Here is a 20363-nt window from a genome sequence, read left to right as displayed (position 1 = left end):
GTTCCCAGTGCGTTACCCCTGGACTGTTCCCATTTTCCAGTGCAGTTCCCAGTGTGCTAACCCTGGAGGGTTCCCATTTCCCAGTGCGGTTCCCAGTGTGTTAACCCTGGACTGTTCCCATTTCCCAGTGCGATTCCCAGTGCGTTATCCCTGGACTGTTCCCATTTCCCAGTGCAGTTCCCAGTGCGTTAACCCTGGACTGTTCCCATTTCCCAGTGTGGTTCCCTGTGCGTTACCTCGGGACTGTTCCAATTTCCCAGTGCGGTTCCCAGTGTGGTAACCCTGGAATGTTCCCATTTCCCAGTGTGTTATCCCTGGACTGTTCCCATTTCCCAGTGCGGTTCCCAGTGCGTTAGCCCTGGAATATCCCATTTCCCAGTTCACTTCCCAGTGTGTTAGGCCGGGACTGTTCCCATTTCCCAGTGTGGTTCCCAGTGTGTTCACCCTGGACTGTTCCCATTCCCCAGTATGTTAAACCTGGACTGTTCCCATTTCTCAATGCGGTTCCCAGTGTGTTAACCCTGGACTGTTCCCATTTCCCAGTGCGGTTCCCAGTGTGTTAACCCTGGACTGTTACCATTTCCCAGTGCGGTTCCCAGTGCGTTAACCCTGGACTGTTCCCATTTCCCAGTGCGGTTCCCAGTGCGTTAACCCTGGAATATTCCATTTCCCAGTTCACTTCCCAGTGTGTTAACCCTGGACGGTTCCCATTTCCCAGTGCGGTTCCCAGTGCGTTAACCCTGGACTGTTCCCATTTCCCAGTGCGGTTCCCAGTGCATTAATCCTGGACTGTTCCCTTTTCCCAGTGCGGTTCCCAGTGTGTTCACCCTGGACTGTTCCCATTTCCCAGTGCGGTTCCCAGTGCGTTAACCCTGGACTGTTCCCATTTCCCAGTGTGGTTCCCAGTGTGTTATCCTTGGACTGTTCCCATTTCCCAGTACGGTTCCCACTGTGTTAACCCTGGACTGTTCCCATTTCCCAGTGCGATTCCGAGTGCATTAACCTTGGACTGTTCATATTTCCCAGTGTAGTTCCCAGTGCGTTAACCCTGGTCTATTCCCATTTCCCAGTGCGGTTCCCAGTGCGTTAACCCTGGGATGTTCCCATTTCCCAGTGCGGTTCCCAGTCCGTTAACCATGGACTGTTCCCATTTCCCAGTGCGTTAACCCTGGACTGTTCCCATTTCCCAATGCATTACCCCTGGACTGTTCCCATTTCCCAGTGCGGTTCCCAGTGCATTACCCCTGGACTGTTCCCAATTCGCAGTGCGTTTCCCAGTGCGTTAACCCTGGACAGTTCCCATTTCCCTGTGCGCTTCCCAGTGCGTTACCCCTGGACTGTTCCCATTTCCCAGTGCGGTTCCCAGTGCGTTACCCTTGGTCTGTTCCCATTTCCCAGTGCGGTTCCCAGTGCGTTACCCCTGGACTGTTACCATTTCCCAGTGCGGTTCCCGGTGTGTTAACCCTGGACTGTTCCCAATTCCCAGTGCGTTATGCCTAGACTGTTCCCATTTCCCAGTGCGGTTCCCAGTGAGTTAACCCTGGAATATCCCATTTCCCTGTTCACTTCCCAGTGTGTTATGCCTGGATTGTTCCCATTTCCCAGGACAGTTACAAGTGCGTTAACCCTGGACTGTTCCCATTTCCCAGTGCGGTTCCCAGTGCGTTACCCCTGGACTGTTCCCATTTCCCAGTGCGGTTCCCAGTGCGTTAGCCCTGGACTGTTCCCATTTCCCAGTGCGGTTCCCAGTGCATTACCCCTGGACTGTTCCCATTTCCCAGTGCGGTTCCCACTGCGTTACCCCTGGACTGTTCCCATTTCCCAGTGCGGTTCCCGGTGTGTTACCCCAGGACTGTTCCCATTTCCCAGTGCGGTTCCCAGTGTGTTAACCCTGGACTGTTCCCATTTCCCAGTGCGGTTATCCCTGGACTGTTGCCATTTCCCAGTGCGGTTGCCAGTGCGTTAACCCTGGAGTATCCCATTTCCCAGTTCACTTCCCAGTGTGTTAGGCCTGGACTGTTCCCATTTCCAAGTGCATTACACCTGAACTGTTCCCATTTCCCAGTGCGGTTCCCAGTGCATTACTCCTGGACTATTCCCATTTCCCAGTGCGGTTCCCAGTATGTTAACCCTGGACAGTTCCCATTTCCCTGTGCGGTTCCCAGTGCGTTACCCCTGGACTGTTCCCATTTCCCAGCGCGGTTCCCAGTGCGTTACCCCTGGACTATTCCCATTTACCAGTGCGGTTCCCAATGCGTTACCCCTGGACTGTTCCCATTTCCCAGTGCGGTTCCCGGTGTGTTACCCCTGGACTGTTCCCATTTCCCAGTGCGTTATCCCTAGACTGTTCCCATTTCCCAGTGCGGTTCCCAGTGAGTTAACCCTGGAATATCCCATTTCCCAGTTCACGTCCCAGTGTGTTAGGCCTGGACTGTTCCCATTTCCCAGGACAGTTCCCAGTGCGTTAACCCTGGACTGTTCCCATTTCCCAGTGCGGTTCCCACTGTGTTAACCCTGGACTGTTCCCATTTCCCAGTGCGGTTCCCACTGTGTTACCCCTGGACTGTTCCCATTTCCCAGTGCGGTTCCCAGTGTGTTAACCCTGGACTGTTCCCATTTCCCAGTGCGATTTCCCTGGACTGTTCCCATTTCCCAGTGCGGTTCCCAGTGCGTTAACCCTGGAATATCCCATTTCCCTGTTCACTTCCCAGTGAGTTAGGCCGGGACTGTTCCCATTTCCCAGTGTGGTTCCCAGTGTGTTCACCCTGGACTGTTCCCATTTCCCAGTATGTTAACCCTGGACTGTTCCCATTTCTGAATGCGGTTCCCAGTGTGTTAACCCTGGACTGTTCCCATTTCCCAGTGCGGTTCCCAGTGTGTTAACACTGGACTGTTCCCATTTCCCAGTGCGGTTCCCAGTGCGTTAACCCTGTACTGTTCCCATTTCCCAGTGCGGTTCCCAGTGCGATAACCGTGGAATATCCCATTTCCCAGTTCACTTCCCAGTGTATTAACCCTGGACTGTTCCCATTTCCCAGTGCGGTTCCCAGTGCGTTAACCCTGGACTGTTCCCATTTCCCAGTGCGGTTCCCAGTGCATTAATCCTGGACTGTTCCCCTTTGCCAGTCCGGTTCCCAGTGTGTTAACCCTGGACTGTTCCCATTTCCCAGTGCGGTTCCCAGTGTGTTAACCCTGGACTGTTCCCATTTCTCAGTGCGATTCTGAGTGCATTAACCCTGGGCTGTTCCCATTTCCCAGTGTAGTTCCCAGTGCGTGAATCCTGCTCTATTCCCATTTCCCAGTGCGGTTCCCAGTGCGTTAACCCTGGACTGTTCCCATTTCCCAGTGTAATTCCCAGTGCGTTACCCCTGGACTGTGCCCATTTCCCAGTGCGGTCCCCAATGTTTTAACCGTGGAATATTCCCATTTCTGAGTGCGGTTCCCAGTGCGTTAGCCCTGGACTGTTCCCATTTCCCAGTGCCGTTCCCAGTCCGTTAACCGTGGACTGTTCCCATTTTCCAGTCCGGTTCCCAGTGCATTACCCCTGGACTGTTCCCATTTCCCAGTGAGGTTCCCAGTGCATTACCCCTGGACAGTTCCCATTTCGCAGTGCGGTTCCCGGTGTGTTAACCCTGGACTGTTCCCAATTCCCAGTGCGTTATGCCTAGACTGTTCCCATTTCCCAGTGCGGTTCCCAGTGAGTTAACCCTGGAATATCCCATTTCCCAGTTCACTTCCCAGTGTGTTATGCCTGGATTGTTCCCATTTCCCAGGACAGTTACAAGTGCGTTAACCCAGGACTGTTCCCATTTCCCAGTGCGGTTCCCAGTGCGTTACCCCTGGACTGTTCCCATTTCCCAGTGCGGTTCCCAGTGCGTTACCCCTGGACTGTTCCCATTTCCCAGTGCGGTTCCCACTGCGTTACCCCTGGACTGTTCCCATTTCCCAGTGCGGTTCCCGGTGTGTTACCCCTGGACTGTTCCCATTTCCCAGTGCGGTTCCCAGTGTGTTAACCCTGGACTGTTCCCATTTCCCAGTGCGGTTCCCGGTGTGTTAACCCTGGACTGTTCCCAATTCCCAGTGCGTTATGCCTAGACTGTTCCCATTTCCCAGTGCGGTTCCCAGTGAGTTAACCCTGGAATATCCCATTTCCCAGTTCACTTCCCAGTGTGTTATGCCTGGATTGTTCCCATTTCCCAGGACAGTTACAAGTGCGTTAACCCAGGACTGTTCCCATTTCCCAGTGCGGTTCCCAGTGCGTTACCCCTGGACTGTTCCCATTTCCCAGTGCGGTTCCCAGTGCGTTACCCCTGGACTGTTCCCATTTCCCAGTGCGGTTCCCAGTGCGTTACCCCTGGACTGTTCCCATTACCCAGTGCGGTTCCCACTGCGTTACCCCTGGACTGTTCCCATTTCCCAGTGCGGTTCCCGGTGTGTTACCCCTGGACTGTTCCCATTTCCCAGTGCGGTTCCCAGTGTGTTAACCCTGGACTGTTCCCATTTCCCAGTGCGGTTATCCCTGGACTGTTGCCATTTCCCAGTGCGGTTGCCAGTGCGTTAACCCTGGAGTATCCCATTTCCCAGTTCACTTCCCAGTGTGTTAGGCCTGGACTGTTCCCATTTCCAAGTGCATTACACCTGAACTGTTCCCATTTCCCAGTGCGGTTCCCAGTGCATTACTCCTGGACTATTCCCATTTCTCAGTGCGGTTCCCAGTATGTTAACCCTGGACAGTTCCCATTTCCCTGTGCGGTTCCCAGTGCGTTACCCCTGGACTGTTCCCATTTCCCAGCGCGGTTCCCAGTGCGTTACCCCTGGACTATTCCCATTTCCCAGTGCGGTTCCCAATGCGTTACCCCTGGACTGTTCCCATTTCCCAGTGCGGTTCCCGGTGTGTTACCCCTGGACTGTTCCCATTTCCCAGTGCGTTATCCCTAGACTGTTCCCATTTCCCAGTGCGGTTCCCAGTGAGTTAACCCTGGAATATCCCATTTCCCAGTTCACGTCCCAGTGTGTTAGGCCTGGACTGTTCCCATTTCCCAGGACAGTTCCCAGTGCGTTAACCCTGGACTGTTCCCATTTCCCAGTGCGGTTCCCACTGTGTTAACCCTGGACTGTTCCCATTTCCCAGTGCGGTTCCCACTGTGTTATCCCTGGACTGTTCCCATTTCCCAGTGCGGTTCCCAGTGTGTTAACCCTGGACTGTTCCCATTTCCCAGTGCGATTTCCCTGGACTGTTCCCATTTCCCAGTGCGGTTCCCAGTGCGTTAACCCTGGAATATCCCATTTCCCTGTTCACTTCCCAGTGAGTTAGGCCGGGACTGTTCCCATTTCCCAGTGTGGTTCCCAGTGTGTTCACCCTGGACTGTTCCCATTTCCCAGTATGTTAACCCTGGACTGTTCCCATTTCTGAATGCGGTTCCCAGTGTGTTAACCCTGGACTGTTCCCATTTCCCAGTGCGGTTCCCAGTGTGTTAACACTGGACTGTTCCCATTTCCCAGTGCGGTTCCCAGTGCGTTAATCCTGTACTGTTCCCATTTCCCAGTGCGGTTCCCAGTGCGATAACCGTGGAATATCCCATTTCCCAGTTCACTTCCCAGTGTATTAACCCTGGACTGTTCCCATTTCCCAGTGCGGTTCCCAGTGCGTTAACCCTGGACTGTTCCCATTTCCCAGTGCGGTTCCCAGTGCATTAATCCTGGACTGTTCCCCTTTGCCAGTCCGGTTCCCAGTGTGTTAACCCTGGACTGTTCCCATTTCCCAGTGCGGTTCCCAGTGTGTTAACCCTGGACTGTTCCCATTTCTCTGTGCGATTCCGAGTGCATTAACCCTGGGCTGTTCCCATTTCCCAGTGTAGTTCCCAGTGCGTGAATCCTGCTCTATTCCCATTTCCCAGTGCGGTTCCCAGTGCGTTAACCCTGGACTGTTCCCATTTCCCAGTGTAATTCCCAGTGCGTTACCCCTGGACTGTGCCCATTTCCCAGTGCGGTCCCCAATGTTTTAACCGTGGAACATTCCCATTTCCCAGTGCGGTTCCCAGTGCGTTAGCCCTGGACTGTTCCCATTTCCCAGTGCGGTTCCCAGTGCGATACCCCTGGACTGTTCCCATTTCCCAGTGCGGGTCCCGGTGTGTTAACCCTGGACTGTTCCCATTTCCCAGTCCGGTTCCCAGTGCGTTAACCCTGGACTGTTCCCATTTCCCAGTGTGTTATGCCTAGTCTGTTCCCATTTCCCAGTGCGGTTCCCAGCGAATTAACCCAAGAATATCCCATTTCCCAGTTCACTTCCCAGTGTGTTAGGCCTGGACTGTTCCCATTTCCCAGGACAGTTCCCAGTGCGTTAACCCTGGACTGTTCCCATTTCCCAGTGCGGCTCCCAGTTAGTTAACCCTGGAATATCCCATTTCCCAGTTCACTTCCCAGTGTGTTAGGCCTGGACTGTTCCCATTTCCCAGGACAGTTCCCAGTGCGTTAACCCTGGACTGTTGCCATTTCCCAGTGCGGTTCCAAGTGTGTTACCCCTGGACTGTTCCCATTTCCCAGTGCGGTTCCCAGTGTGTTAACCCTGGACTGTTCCCATTTCCCAGTACGTTAACCCTGGACTGTTCCCATTTCCCAATGCGGTTCCCAGTGTGTTAACCCTGGACTGCTCCCATTTCCCAGTGTGGTTCCCAGTGTGTTAACCCTGTACTGTTCCCATTTCCCAGTACGTTAACCCTGGACTGTTCCCATTTCCCAATGCGGTTCCCAGTGTGTTAACCCTGGACTGCTCCCATTTCCCAGTGCGGTTCCCAGTGCGTTAACCCTGGACTGTTCCCATTTCCCAATGCGGTTCCCAGTGTGTTAACGCTGGACTGTTCCCATTTCCCAGTGCGGTTCCCAGTGCGTTAATCCTGGACTTTTCCCCTTTCCCAGTGCGGTTCCCAGTGTGTTAACCCTGGCCTGTTCCCATTTCCCAGTGCGGTTCCCAGTGTGTTAACCCTGGACTGTTCCCATTTCCCAGTGCGGTTCCCAGTGCGTTAATCCTGGACTGTTCCCCTTTCCCAGTGCGGTTCCCAGTGTGTTAACCCTGGCCTGTTCCCATTTCCCAGTGCGATTCCCAGTGCGTTAACCCTGGACTGTTCCCATTTCCCAGTGCGGTTCGCAGTGTGTTAACCCTGGACTGTTCCCATTTCCCAGTGCGGTTCCCAGTGTGTTAACCCTGGACTGTTCCCATTTCCCAGTGCGGTTCCCAGTGTGTTAACCCTGGACTGTTCCCATTTCCCAGTGCGGTTCCCAGTGCGTTAACCCTGGACTGTTCCCATTTCCCAGTGCGTTAACCCTGGACTGTTCCCATTTCCCAGTGCGGTTCCCAGTGCGTTAATCCTGGACTGTTCCCCTTTCCCAGTGTGATTCCCAGTGTGTTAACCCTGGACTGTTCCCATTTCCCAGTGCGGTTCCCCGTGCGTTAACCCTGGACTGTTCCCATTTCCCAGTGCGGTTCCCAGTGTGTTAACCCTGGACTGTTCCCATATCCCAGTGCGTTAACCCTGGACTGTTCCCATTTCCCAGTGTGGTTCCCAGTGTGTTAACCCTGGACTGTTCCCATTTCCGAGTGCGGTTCCCAGTGCGTTAACCCTGGACTGTTCCCATTTCCCAGTGCGTTAACCCTGGACTGTTCCCATTTCCCAGTCCGGTTCCCCGTGCGTTAACCCTGGACTGTTCCCATTTCCCAGTGCGGTTCCCAGTGTGTTAACCCTGGACTGTTCCCATATCCCAGTGCATTAACCCTGGGCTGTTCCCATTTCCCAGTGCGGTTCCCAGTCTGTTAAACCTGGACTGTTCCCATTTCCCAGTGCGGTTCCCAGTGCGTTAACCCTGGACTGTTCCCATTTCCCAGTGCGATTCCCACTGTGTTAACCCTGGACTGTTCCCATTTCCCAGTGCGGTTCCCAGTGCGTTAACCCTGGGCTGTTCCCATTTCCCACTGCGGTTCCCAGTGTGTTAACCCTGGACTGTTCCCATTTCCCAGTGCGGTTCCCAGTGTGTTAACCCTGGACTGTTCCCATTTCCCAGTGCGGTTCCCAGTGCGTTAACCCTGCGCTGTTCCCATTTCCCACTGCGGTTCCCAGTGTGTTAACCCTGGACTGTTCCCATTTCCCAGTGCGGTTCCCAGTGTGTTAACCCTGGACTGCTCCCATTTCCCAGTGCGGTCCCCAGCGTGTTAACCCTGGACTATTCCCATTTCCCAGTGCGGTTCCCACTGTGTTAACCCTGGACTGTTCCCATTTCCCAGTGCGGTTCCCACTGTGTTAACCCTGGACTGTTCCCATTTCCCAGTGCGGTTCCCAGTGCGTGAACCCTGGACTGTTCCCATTTCCCAGTGCGTTAACCTCTCACGTCCGCTTTAGGATCAGCAGCGGAGGGAGTGAGATGGAAAGACGCCGGGACAACCTGTATTCGATGTGCGTACTATCCTTTTACTTTAATCATTCATTCACAGGAATAGCAGGTGAGGAAACTCCACCCTCTTGCCCACACCGTTTCCCCGCCAGTTGCTCAGAAATCCGTTGATGGGGGTACGATGTCCTGGTCTTTGGGAATCAGCTTGTTCCTCAGCGTAATGCCGAACCTCTCCTTCAGGGTGTGCGGAATCTGCTCCTCGGTCAGTTGTGTGGTGATTTTTTCCTCTCTCTCAGACGTGTACTCAGTGGTGATCAGCCTCTTGCCCATGTAGGTGATCATGCCCCCGGGGAGGTGCAGGGAGCAGAAGGATTTACAGAAGAAGATGGAGCTCGGGGAGGTCTGGTGGTACTCACACATGGGACGGAAGTCCTCCCGTCTCTGCCCCTCCAGGGTGAACTTGTAGAGCGTGGCTTCTGCACTGCCTCCCGGGGGTGTCCGGCGCAGCTCCCAGCTACCCCCCTCCTCGTGCAGGCCAAAGACCCCGTTGTCCTGTCTCTCCGCCCTCCCAGCCTCCAGGGGCAGCGGTTTCCGGAAGGCGTTCCCGAAGCCCACGTCGCACAGCCACCTCCGCCCGTCGCCGAACTCCACCAGCAGCACCAGGTGGTCGAAGGGGGGCCCAAAGTGCTCCGTGAAGGTGTTGCGCACCTGACCGCTCAGTAGGCTGACTCGATAGCCCAGCTCCTCCAGGAGCCAGGAGAACAGGCCGTTGAGCTCGTAGCAGAAGCCTCCCCGTTGCTGCTCCACGATCTTGCGGTACAGCAGCGGCACCTCGGGAACGATCCTCTCCCCGCAGTGGATGGACAGACTGCCAAACGGCACTGACAGAATGTGACGCTCGTGTATGGCCTTCAGGTTTTCCAACGAGGGCTGGGTGGGACCCTGGTAACCAATCCTGGCCAGGTACTTCCTCACGTCCATCCTCTCTGAAACAGAAAGACAAAGGGGAACTTTTACCACTGTTATTTGAAAAACCTCAGACATGTTGACCAGCTCGTTTCTCAAACGTTTAACCCAGGTGTCATTCTTTGCGAGATGAACAAAGGACAAATACAATAGAACAGAGAACAGTACGGGCAGCACGGTAGCATTGTGGATAGCACAATTGCTTCACAGCTCCAGGGTCCCAGGTTCGATTCCGGCTTGGGTCGCTGTCTGTGCGGAGTCTGCACATCCTCCCCGTGTGTGCGTGGGTTTCCTCCGGGTGCTCCGGTTTCCTCCCACAGTCCAAATATGTGCAGGTTAGGTGGATTGGCCAAGCTAAATTGCCCTTAGTGTCCAAAATTGCCCTCGGTGTTGGCTGGGGTTGCTGGGTTATGGGGATAGGGTGTAGGTGTTGACCTGGGATAGGGTGTAGGTGTGGACCTTGGGTAGGGTGCTCTTTCCGGGAGCCGGTGCAGACTTGATGGGCTGAATGGCCTCCTTCTGCACTGTAAATTCTATGAAGTACAGCACAGAACAGGCCCTTCGGCCCTCGATGTTGTGCCGAGCATTGTCCGAAACCAAGATCAAGCTATCCCACTCCCTGTCATTCTGGTGTGCTCCATGTGCCTATCCAATAACTGCTTGAAAGTTCCTAAAGTGTCCAACTCCACTATCACAGCAGGCAGCCCATTCCACACCCTAACCACTCTCTGAGTAAAGAACCTACCTCGGACATCCCTCCTTTTTCTCCCACCCCGAACCTTATAGTTATGCCCCCTTGTAACAGCTACATCCACCCGAGGAAATAGTCTCTGAATGTCCGCTCTATCTATCCCCCTCATCATCTTATAAACTTCTATTAAGTCGCCTCTCATCCTCCTCCGCTCCAAAGAGAAAAGCCCTCGCTCCCTCAACCTTTCCTCATAAGACCCATCCTGCAATCCAGGCATCATCCTGGTAAATCTCCTTCGCACCCTTTCCAATGCTTCCACATCCTTCCTATAATGAGGTGACCAGAACTGCACAAGGGGATGATCAATCAAATTTATTATTAAATACGATAAAACAGTTACCCCCCCCCCCCTTTAAATTATCCCAAACAACAATAACACTCCCAAGATTCTTAACGCTACCCACGCCGATGAACTCAATCGAGCTGCGGCTCCAATTCTCTGAGTTTCGGTTGTCTCAGGGCCTTCGACCAGGAAGATGGGTCTCGCTCGCTGGCTCCTTCCTCCATCTGGTCTGTCGTCCAATCTTCGCTGCTACCTCTGCGTCCAGTCTTCGCTGGGGAGGGTCCTGGGTGGTCGATCTTTATACCCCTCTTCGTGCCTTTCCAGAAAGTTCTCTGGCCCTCAGCCAATGAGGTCTCAGGGCGGGAGTTGTGACACCCAATGGAGTTGCCGATTACAACTCTGCAGGATACCAGGACCCCACTCTCAGTGATCCATCTCTCGGTGCACTGTTCGCACGTCACCTTACCCCATTTGCGGTAACTGGGTGCCAGAGAGTCTAGCTTTATCTGGGCAATCCACAACAATCGATCCATTTGAATGGGACCAATAATCTCCTGATGTCTGTTGACATAAGATGATGAGGGGGATAGGTAGAGTGGACGTTCAGAGACTATTTCCTCGGGTGGATGTAGCTGTTACAAGGGGGCATAACTATAAGGTTCGGGGTGGGAGAAAAAGGAGGGATGTCCGAGGTAGGTTCTTTACTCAGAGAGTGGTCAGGGTGTGGAATGGGCTGCCTGCTGTGATAGTAGAGTTGGACACTTTAGGAACTTTCAACAGACAACAGTCTGTCTGTGTTCAGAATATTCAAACTTTGCCAAGTTTGAATTCCCAGGCCTGCCCGGAGTTGACTGTGGTTTGATTTAAAATGTCCATTTCTTGATTTAGAGTGTTCAATCTTTTTTTCGGGCCTAAAATTCAGGCCTCTGTCCATTTTACCACACCCTCCATTGCACCGGTCTCGATATTGTTCACTCCCCACAGGATCAGGTTCCATATTCTCCGGGGCTACAGCCACTCACCAAGAACCCCTTCGACAGCACCTTCCCAACCCACCACCTCGACTGCCTAGAAGGCCAAGGGGCAGCAGACGCACAGGAAATGCCCTCCGCCCCTCAGTACCCTGACCCAGAAATATATCAGCCATTGCTCCACTCTCTGGTAAAGATGTTTCTGCTGAATTTCCTACTGGGGTTTATTAGTGACTGTCATAGAATCCTTACGCTGCAGAAGGAGGCCATTCGGCCCATCAAGTCTGCACCGGCCCTCTGAAAGTGCACCAACCCAGGCCCATTCCCCTGCCCTATCCCTGTAAGCCCACATAACCTGCACATCTTTGGACACTAAGGGACAATATAGTAAGGCCAATCCATGTAGCCTCATGTTGATTGCACCCCCCCAAGGCCGATATCTTTCCCAGTCAGGATGGTGAGTGTGGGGTTTGGAACTTGCAGGCGGCGGTGGGTGTTGCCCGTGTGTCTGCTGCCCTTGTCCCTCTAGATGGTAGAGGTGGTGAGTTTGGAAGGTGCTGTTGAAGGAGCCTTGGCCAATCGCTGCAGAGCATCTTGTAGACGGTACACACGGCTGCTGCTGTGTGTCGGTGGTGGAGGGAGTGAATGTCTGTGGATGGGGTGTCGATCGAGCGGGGCTGCTTTGTCCTGGATGGTGTCGAGCTTCTCGAGTGTTGTTGGAGCCGCCGCTCATCCAGGCAAGTGACACACTCCCGACTTGTGTCCTTGCAGACTTTAGGGAGAGTAGGAGGTGAGTTACTCTCCTCAGGATTCCCAGCCTCTGACCTGCTCTGGTACCCACAGTATTTGTATGGCTGGGTCTAGTTCAGTGTCTGGTCAATGGTAACCCCCAGGGGGTTGATAGTGGGGGATTCAGCGATGGTAATGCTATTGAATGCCAAGGCGTGCCATTCTCTTTTGTTGGGATGGTCATTGTCTGGCACTTGGGGGGCACGATTGTTACTTGTCACTCATCAGCTTTTCGCAGGGATCATCAATGTGCGACAATCACATAACTAGGAGACCGTACTCACTGAGGGAGCTCCTCACTGTCGGCGGGTGAGTGCTGAGAGAGCTCCGCACTGTCGGAGAGTCAGTACTGAGAGAGCTCCGCACTGTCGGAGAGTCAGTGCTGAGAGAGCTCCGCACTGTCGGAGAGTCAGTGCTGAGAGAGCTCCGCACTGTCGGAGAGTCAGTACTGAGGGAGAACCGCACTGTCGGAGAGTCAGTACTGAGAGAGCTCCGCACTGTCGGAGGGTCAGTACTGAGAGAGCTCCGCACTGTCGGAGAGTCAGTGCTGAGAGAGCTCCGCACTGTCGGAGAGTCAGTACTGAGGGAGCTCCTCACTGTCGGAGAGTCAGTACTGAGAGAGCTCCGCACTGTCGGAGGGTCAGTACTGAGAGAGCTCCGCACTGTCGGAGGGTGAGTACTGAGGGAGCGCAATTTATATACAAAACATACAATAATGCAGAGTAACAAATAAACATATTTCCGTTCCAACAATAGAACTTAGTTACTAGGAACAGTTCAAAAGTGCGGAGCTCCCTCAGCACTGACCCTCCAACATTGCGGCACTCCCTCAGTACTGACCCTCCGACAGTGCGGTGCTCCCTCAGTACTGACCCTCCGACAGTGCGGTGCTCCCTCAGTACTGACCCTCCGACAGTGCGGCACTCCCTCAGTACTGACCCTCCGACAGTGCGGCGCTCCCTCAGCACTGACCTTCCGACAGTGCGGCACTCCCTCAATACTGACCCTCTGACAGTGCGGCACTCCCTCAGCACTGACCCTCTGACAGTGCGGCATGTGAGGCTGCATCCTGTGAATACACCTAGTTTGATAGATAATTGTGTCCAGTTTTGTCACTCCCCAATCGGCCTGGATCCATTTAGCAATACACATATTCACTGTAAATGGCTCATTCTGTCTCTCACTCACTTTCTCTCCTCCTGACTCACATTCTGCCCATTCTTTCATTTTCATTTGCATTCCCCCGCATGTTCACTCTCACTTCTTCTGCATATTTCATACTCTGCCTATCTGGCCCTCTCCATCTCCATTTCTATTCCACACCACTTACGTTTCTCTCTCTCTCTCTCTCTCACGCACACTCTCACACAAACATGCACGCTCTCTCAGTCTACACACACATTCTGTCTCTCCCTCTGTCTCTCCCTGTCTCTCCCTCTGTCTCTACCTCTATCACTATCTGTCTCTCTCTCTGTATTTCTCACTCTCTGTCTTTTCTCTGTCTCTCCCTCCGTCTCTCTCTCTCCCCTGACATAATATACACCAGTATATCATGGTGCAGACACACACTGATGGACACACAGTGGGACCAATCAACACACACAACACCGCAGCCAATCACCAGTTAGAGCACACGCACTATAAAGACAGGGGGCATCAGAGTTCCCGCTCTTTCGGGATGCAGCTTCTCAGAAGGACAGAGTTTTTTTAAAAAAAATATTTTATTGAAAATTTTTGGCCAACCATCACAGTGCATTGTGTATCCCTTACATAGTAATATAACAATATAAATAACAATGGCCAGTTTTATAAACAAGAAATAAATAATATATAAACAAAAACAAAACTAAATGGCAACTGCCTTGATCCAGATAAATATTCTCCAAAAATATGTTTTAACAGTCCAATATACAATTATTTATAACAACAACCTATACATATTATACTTATATATTAACATCCCTGAGAATCCCTCTGGTTCCTCACCCCCCCCCCCCCCCCCGCCCCCCGCCCCTGGGCTGCTGCTGCTGTCTTCTTCTCTTCCATTCCCTCTATCTTTCTGTGAGGTATTCGACGAACGGTTGCCACCGCCTGGTGAACCCTTGAGCCGATCCCCTTAGGACGAACTTAATCCGTTCCAGCTTTATAAACCCTGCCATGTCATTTATCCAGGTCTCCACCCCCGGGGGCTTGGCTTCCTTCCACATCAACAGTATCCTGCGCCGGGCTACTAGGGACGCAAAGGCCAAAACATCAGCCTCTCTCGCCTCCTGCACTCCCGGCTCTTCTGCAACCCCAAATATAGCCAACCCCCAGCTTGGTTCGACCTGGACCCCACTACCTTCGAAAGCACCTTTGTCACCCCCACCCAAAACCCCTGTAGTGCCGGACATAACCAGAACATGTGGGTGTGATTCGCTGGGCTTTTCGAGCATCTCGCACACCTATCCTCTACTCCAAAAAATTTGCTAAGCCGTGTTCCAGTCATATGCGCCCTATGTAACACCTTAAATTGTATCAGGCTTAGCCTGGCACACGAGGACGTTGAGTTTACCCTACTTAGGGCATCAGCCCACATCCCCTCCTCAATCTCCTCCCCCAGCTCTTCTTCCCATTTCCCTTTCAGCTCGTCTACCATAATCTCCCCCTCGTCTCTCATCTCCCTATATATGTCTGACACCTTACCGTCCCCCACCCATGTCTTTGAGATCACTCTGTCCTGCACCTCCTGCGTCGGGAGCTGCGGGAATTCCCTCACCTGTTGCCTCATAAAAGCACTCAGTTGCATATACCGGAATGCATTCCCCTGGGGCAACCCATATTTTTCGGTCAGCGCTCCCAGACTCGCAAACGTCCCATCTACAAACAGATCTCTCAATTGTACTACCCCAGCTCTTTGCCATGTTCCAAATCCCCCATCCATTCTCCCCGGAGCAAACCTATGATTGTTTCTTATCGGGGACCACACCGAGGCTCCCGTCTTTCCCCTATGCCGTCTCCATTGCCCCCAAATTTTCAATGTAGCCACCACCACCGGGCTTGTGGTGTATTTCTTCGGTGAGAACGGCAACGGCGCCGTCACCATAGCTTGTAGGCTAGTCCCCCTGCAGGACGCCCTCTCCAATCTCTTCCACGCCGCTCCCTCCTCTTCTCCCATCCACTTACATACCATTGAGATGTTGGCGGCCCAGTAGTATTCACTCAGGCTCGGTAGCGCCAGCCCCCCCCCCTATCCCTACTACGCTGCAAAAATCCCTTCCTCACTCTCGGGGTCTTCCCGGCCCACACAAAACTCATGATACTCTTCTCACTCCTTTTGAAAAAAGCCTTCGTGATCACCACCGGGAGGCACTGAAACACAAAGAGGAATCGCGGGAGGACCACCATTTTAACCGCCTGCACCCTCCCTGCCAGTGACAGGGATACCATGTCCCATCTCTTGAAGTCCTCCTCCATCTGTTCCACCAACCGCGTTAAGTTTAACCGATGCAATGTACCCCAATTCTTGGCTATCTGGATCCCCAAGTAGCGAAAGTCCCTTGTTACCTTCCTCAACGGTAAGTCCTCTATTTCTCTGCTCTGCTCCCCTGGATGCACCACAAACAGCTCACTTTTCCCCATGTTCAGCTTATATCCTGAAAATTCTCCAAACTCCCCAAGTATCCGCATTATCTCTGGCATCCCCTCCGCCGGGTCCGCCACATACAACAACAAATCGTCCGCATACAGAGATACCCGGTGTTCTTCTCCTCCCCTGAGTACTCCCCTCCACTTCCTGGAACCCCTCAATGCTATGGCCAGGGGCTCAATCGCCAGTGCAAACAATAATGGGGACAGAGGACATCCCTGCCTCGTCCCTCTATGGAGCCGAAAATACGCAGACCCCCGTCCATTCGTGACCACGCTCGCCATCGGGGCCCTATACAACAGCTGTACCCATCTAACATACTCATCTCCAAAGCCAAATCTCCTCAACACCTCCCACAAATAATTCCACTCCACTCTATCAAATGCTTTCTCGGCATCCATCGCCACCACTATCTCCGCTTCCCCCTCTGGTGGGGGCATCATCATTACCCCTAGCAGCCTCCATATATTCGTATTCAGCTGTCTCGCCTTCACAAACCCAGTTTGGTCCTCATGGACCACCCCGGGACACAATCCTCTATCCTCATTGCCATTACCTTGGCCATAATCTTAGCGTCTACATTTAGGAGGGAAATAGGTCTATAGGACCCGCATTGCAACGGGTCTTTTTCCTTCTTTAGGAGAAGCGATATCGTTGCCTCCGACATAGTCGGGGGCAGCTGCCTCCTTTCCCTCGCCTCATTAAAGGTTCTCATCAGTATCGGGGCAAGCAAGTCCACATATTTCCTATAAAATTTGACTGGAAATCCATCCGGTCCCGGGGCCTTTCCCGCCTGCATACTCCTAATTCCTTTCACTACTTCCTCTATCTCGATCTGTGCTCCCAGTCCCACCCTCTCCTGCTCTTCCACCTTGGGAAATTCCAGCCGGTCCAGGAAGCACGTCATTCTCTCCTTCCCTTCCGGGGGCTGAGCTTCGTATAATCTTTTATAGAATGCCTTGAACACTCCATTCACTCTCTCCGCTCCCCGCTCTATCTCTCCTTCCTCATCCCTCACTCCCCCTATTTCCCTCGCTGCTCCCCTTTTCCTCAATTGATGGGCCAGCAACCTGCTCGCCTTCTCCCCATATTCGTACTGTACACCCTGTGCCTTCCTCCATTGTGCCTCTGCAGTACCCGTTGTCAGCAAGTCAAATTCTACGTGTAGCCTTTGCCTTTCCCTGTACAGTCCCTCCTCCGGTGCCTCCGCATATTGTCTGCCCACCCTCAAACGTTCTTGCAGCAACTGCTCCCGTTCCCTACTCTCCTGCTTTCCTTTATGTGCCCTTATTGATATCAGCTCCCCTCTAACCACTGCCTTCAGCGCCTCCCAGACCACTCCCACCTGGACCTCCCCGTTATCATTGAGTTCCAAGTATTTTTCAATGCACCCCCTCACCCTCAGACACACCTCCTCATCTGCCATTAGTCCCATGTCCATTCTCCAGGGTGGACGCCCTCCTGTTTCCTCCCCTATCTCCAAGTCTACCCAATGTGGAGCGTGATCCTAAATGGCTATAGCCGTATACTCCGTCCCCCTCACCTTCGGGATCAACGCCCTTCCCAAAACAACAAAGTCAATTCGCGAATAAACTTTGTTGACATAGGAGAAAAACGAAAACTCCTTACTCCTTGGTCTACTAAATCTCCACGGGTCTACTCCTCCCATCTGCTCCATAAAATCTTTAAGCACCTTGGCTGCAGCCGGCCTCCTTCCAGTCCTGGATCTCGACCTGTCCAGCCCTGGCTCCAGCACCGTATTAAAATCTGCCCCCATTACCAACTTTCCCACCTCTAGGTCCGGGATGTGTCCTAGAATGCGCCTCATAAAATTGGCATCATCCCAGTTCGGGGCATATACGTTTACCAAGACCACCGCCTCCCCTTGCAATCTGCCACTCACCATCACGTATCTGCCCCCGCTATCCGCCACTATGGTCTTTGCCTCAAACATAACCTGCTTCCCCACTAGTATAGCCACCCCCCTGTTTTTCGCATCTCGCCCCAAATGAAACACCTGCCCCACCCATCCTTTGCGTAGTCTAACCTGGTCTATAAGTTTCAAGTGCGTCTCTTGTAACATAACCACGTCTGCCTTAAGTTTCTTAAGGTGTGCGAGTACCCGTGCCCTCTTTATCGGCCCGTTCAGCCCTCTCACATTCCACGTGATCAACCGGGTTGGGGGGCTTTTTACCCCCCTCCTTGTCGATTAGCCATCCCCTTTTTCCAGCTCCTCACCCGGTTCCCACGCAGCTGTGTCCCCCCCAGGCGGTGCCCCCATTCCGGCTCCCCCCTCTCCCCAGCAGCAGCAACCCAGTAACTCCCCCCTCCCACTCCCCCCGCTAGATCCCCCACTAGCGTAGTTACACCCCCCATGTTGCTCCCAGTAGTCAGCAAACTCTGGCCGACCTTGGCTTCCCCCGTGACCTCGGCTCGCACCGTGCGACGCCCCCTCCTTCCTGCTTCCCTATTCCCGCCATGATTATCATAGCGCGGGAACAAAGCCCGCGCTTCCCTTTTGGCCCCGCCCCCCATGGCCAACGCCCCATCTCCTCCACCTCCCTTCCTCCCTCCACCACCACCTGTGGAAGAGAGAAAAGTTACCGCATCGCAGGATTAATAACATAAAACTCATCTTTCCCCCCCTTTTTCCCCCCTCTTCGCCCCCCATACTCGCCCCACCACTTTGTTTCAAACGTTCTTTTTTAATAACCCGCTTATTCCAGTTTTTCTTCCACAATAAAAGTCCACGCCTCATCCGCCGTCTCAAAGTAGTGGCGCCTCCCTTGATATGTGACCCACAGTCTTGCCGGTTGCAGCATTCCAAATTTTATCTTCTTTTTATGAAGCACCGCCTTGGCCCGATTAAAGCTCGCCCTCCTTCTCGCCACCTCCGCACTCCAGTCTTGATATACGCGGATCACCGCGTTCTCCCACCTACTGCTCCAAGTTTTCTTTGCCCATCTAAGGACCATCTCTCTGTCCTTAAAACGGAGGAATCTCACCACTATGGCTCTGGGAATTTCTCCTGCTCTCGGTCCTCGCGCCATCACTCGGTATGCTCCCTCCACCTCCAACGGACCCGTCGGGGCCTCCGCTCCCATTAACGAGTGCAGCATCGTGCTCGCATATGCCCCGACATCCGCTCCCTCCACACCTTCAGGAAGACCAAGAATCCTCAGGTTGTTCCTCCTTGCGTTGTTTTCCAGCACCTCCAGTCTTTCCACACATCGTTTATGGTGTGCCTCGTGCATCTCCGTCTTCACCACCAGGCACTGTATGTCGTCCTCGTTCTCGGCAACCTTTGCCTTCACGACCCTCTGCTCCCGCTCCTGGGTCTTTTGCTCATCTTTTAGCCCTTCGATCGCCTGTAATATCGGGGCCAACAGCTCCTTCTTCATTTCCTTTTTAAGTTCTTCCACGCAACATTTCAAAAACTCTTGTTGTTCAGGGCCCCATGTTAAACTGCCACCTTCCGACGCCATCTTGGTTCTTGCTTGCCTTCCTTGCCGCTGCTCCAAAGGATCCACTGCAATCTGGCCACTTCCCTCTCCTTTTTCCATCCGTTTCCAGGGGGGATTCCCTTCTGGTTTACCGCACAGTGCTTCTAGCCGTTAAAATTGCCGTTGGGGCTCTTATTAAGAGCCCAAAAGTCCGTTCCACCGGGAGCTGCCGAAACCTGCGACTCAGCTGGTCATCGCCGCACCCGGAAGTCCAGAAGGACAGAGCTTACAGTTTACAGCACAGATCTTCACCATGTGCTGAGTACATAGACCGGTTCGGACAGGCATAGGTCTTTAGTTTAATCTAACATCGTGTTAACCCACAGTGAAAGTATGTTCAACAGTTTCTAACTTAATAAAATAGTGTTGCACTATTTGAAGTGTTGGTGGCCGGTATGTGTTCCCCGGATCCAGAGCACCCAACACATCATGGTACCAGGAGTTGAGGGATGTTAGAACTTCTGAGACCTACCTGCAAGTGATCTGCCTTCCGCCAGCATTCCGTCATCCTGCAAAATGGACAGCGTCCGCCCGCCGCCGCCGCTCCGCATCACCGGTAACCTCGGGGCCAACTGGAAGATATTCAAACAACGCTTCCAACTCTACCTGCAAGCCACAGACCGGGAAGCTGCCTCAGACACCAGGAAGATCGGTCTCTTCCTATCCACGGCCGGGGAACATTCCATCCACATTTTCAATTCTCTCTCCTTTGCTGATGGTGAAGATAAATCAAAATTCAAGACGGTCCTCCTTAAGTTTGACAGTCACTGCAACATCGAGGTGAATGAAAGTTTTGAGCGCTACGTGTTCCAACTGCGTTTGCAGGGTAAGGATGAACCTTTACAATCCTTTCTCACCCACTTCCGACTCCATGATACGCGACCAGATCGTTTTTGGTGTTCAGTCGGACCCCCTACGCTAGCAGCTCCTCAAGGTAAAGCAGCTCCCCCTAGCGACCGCCATCGAGACCTGCGTGCTACACGAACACGCCACTAGTCGGTATTCCCACATCCAAGCGGCTGAAATGGTGCGGCAAGGTCCCCACGAGGCAGAACGGGTCCAAGCAATCGAGTAACTCCAGGGCCTCAGC

General features: G+C 53.2%; 1 protein-coding gene across 4 annotated transcripts in view; it reads right to left on the bottom strand.

Moving 5' to 3' along the window:
* Nucleotides 1-8438: 8438 nt before the first annotated feature.
* LOC140396049 (arylamine N-acetyltransferase, pineal gland isozyme NAT-3-like) overlaps nucleotides 8439-20363 on the bottom strand; it is a 99982-nt gene continuing 88057 nt past the window's right edge. For all 4 annotated transcript variants that reach the window (XM_072484129.1, XM_072484128.1, XM_072484131.1 and 1 more), the window contains one exon: nucleotides 8439-9368. In XM_072484129.1, the coding sequence (XP_072340230.1) occupies nucleotides 8539-9363 (825 nt within the window). In that variant the 5' untranslated portion in view covers nucleotides 9364-9368 and the 3' untranslated portion in view covers nucleotides 8439-8538. The remainder of the gene's footprint in view (nucleotides 9369-20363) is intronic.

The sequence above is a fragment of the Scyliorhinus torazame genome, chromosome 19 (assembly GCF_047496885.1).
Source record: "Scyliorhinus torazame isolate Kashiwa2021f chromosome 19, sScyTor2.1, whole genome shotgun sequence".
Classification (NCBI taxonomy): Eukaryota; Metazoa; Chordata; class Chondrichthyes; order Carcharhiniformes; family Scyliorhinidae; genus Scyliorhinus; species Scyliorhinus torazame.
This window is presented reverse-complemented; position numbering and strand designations above follow the sequence as displayed.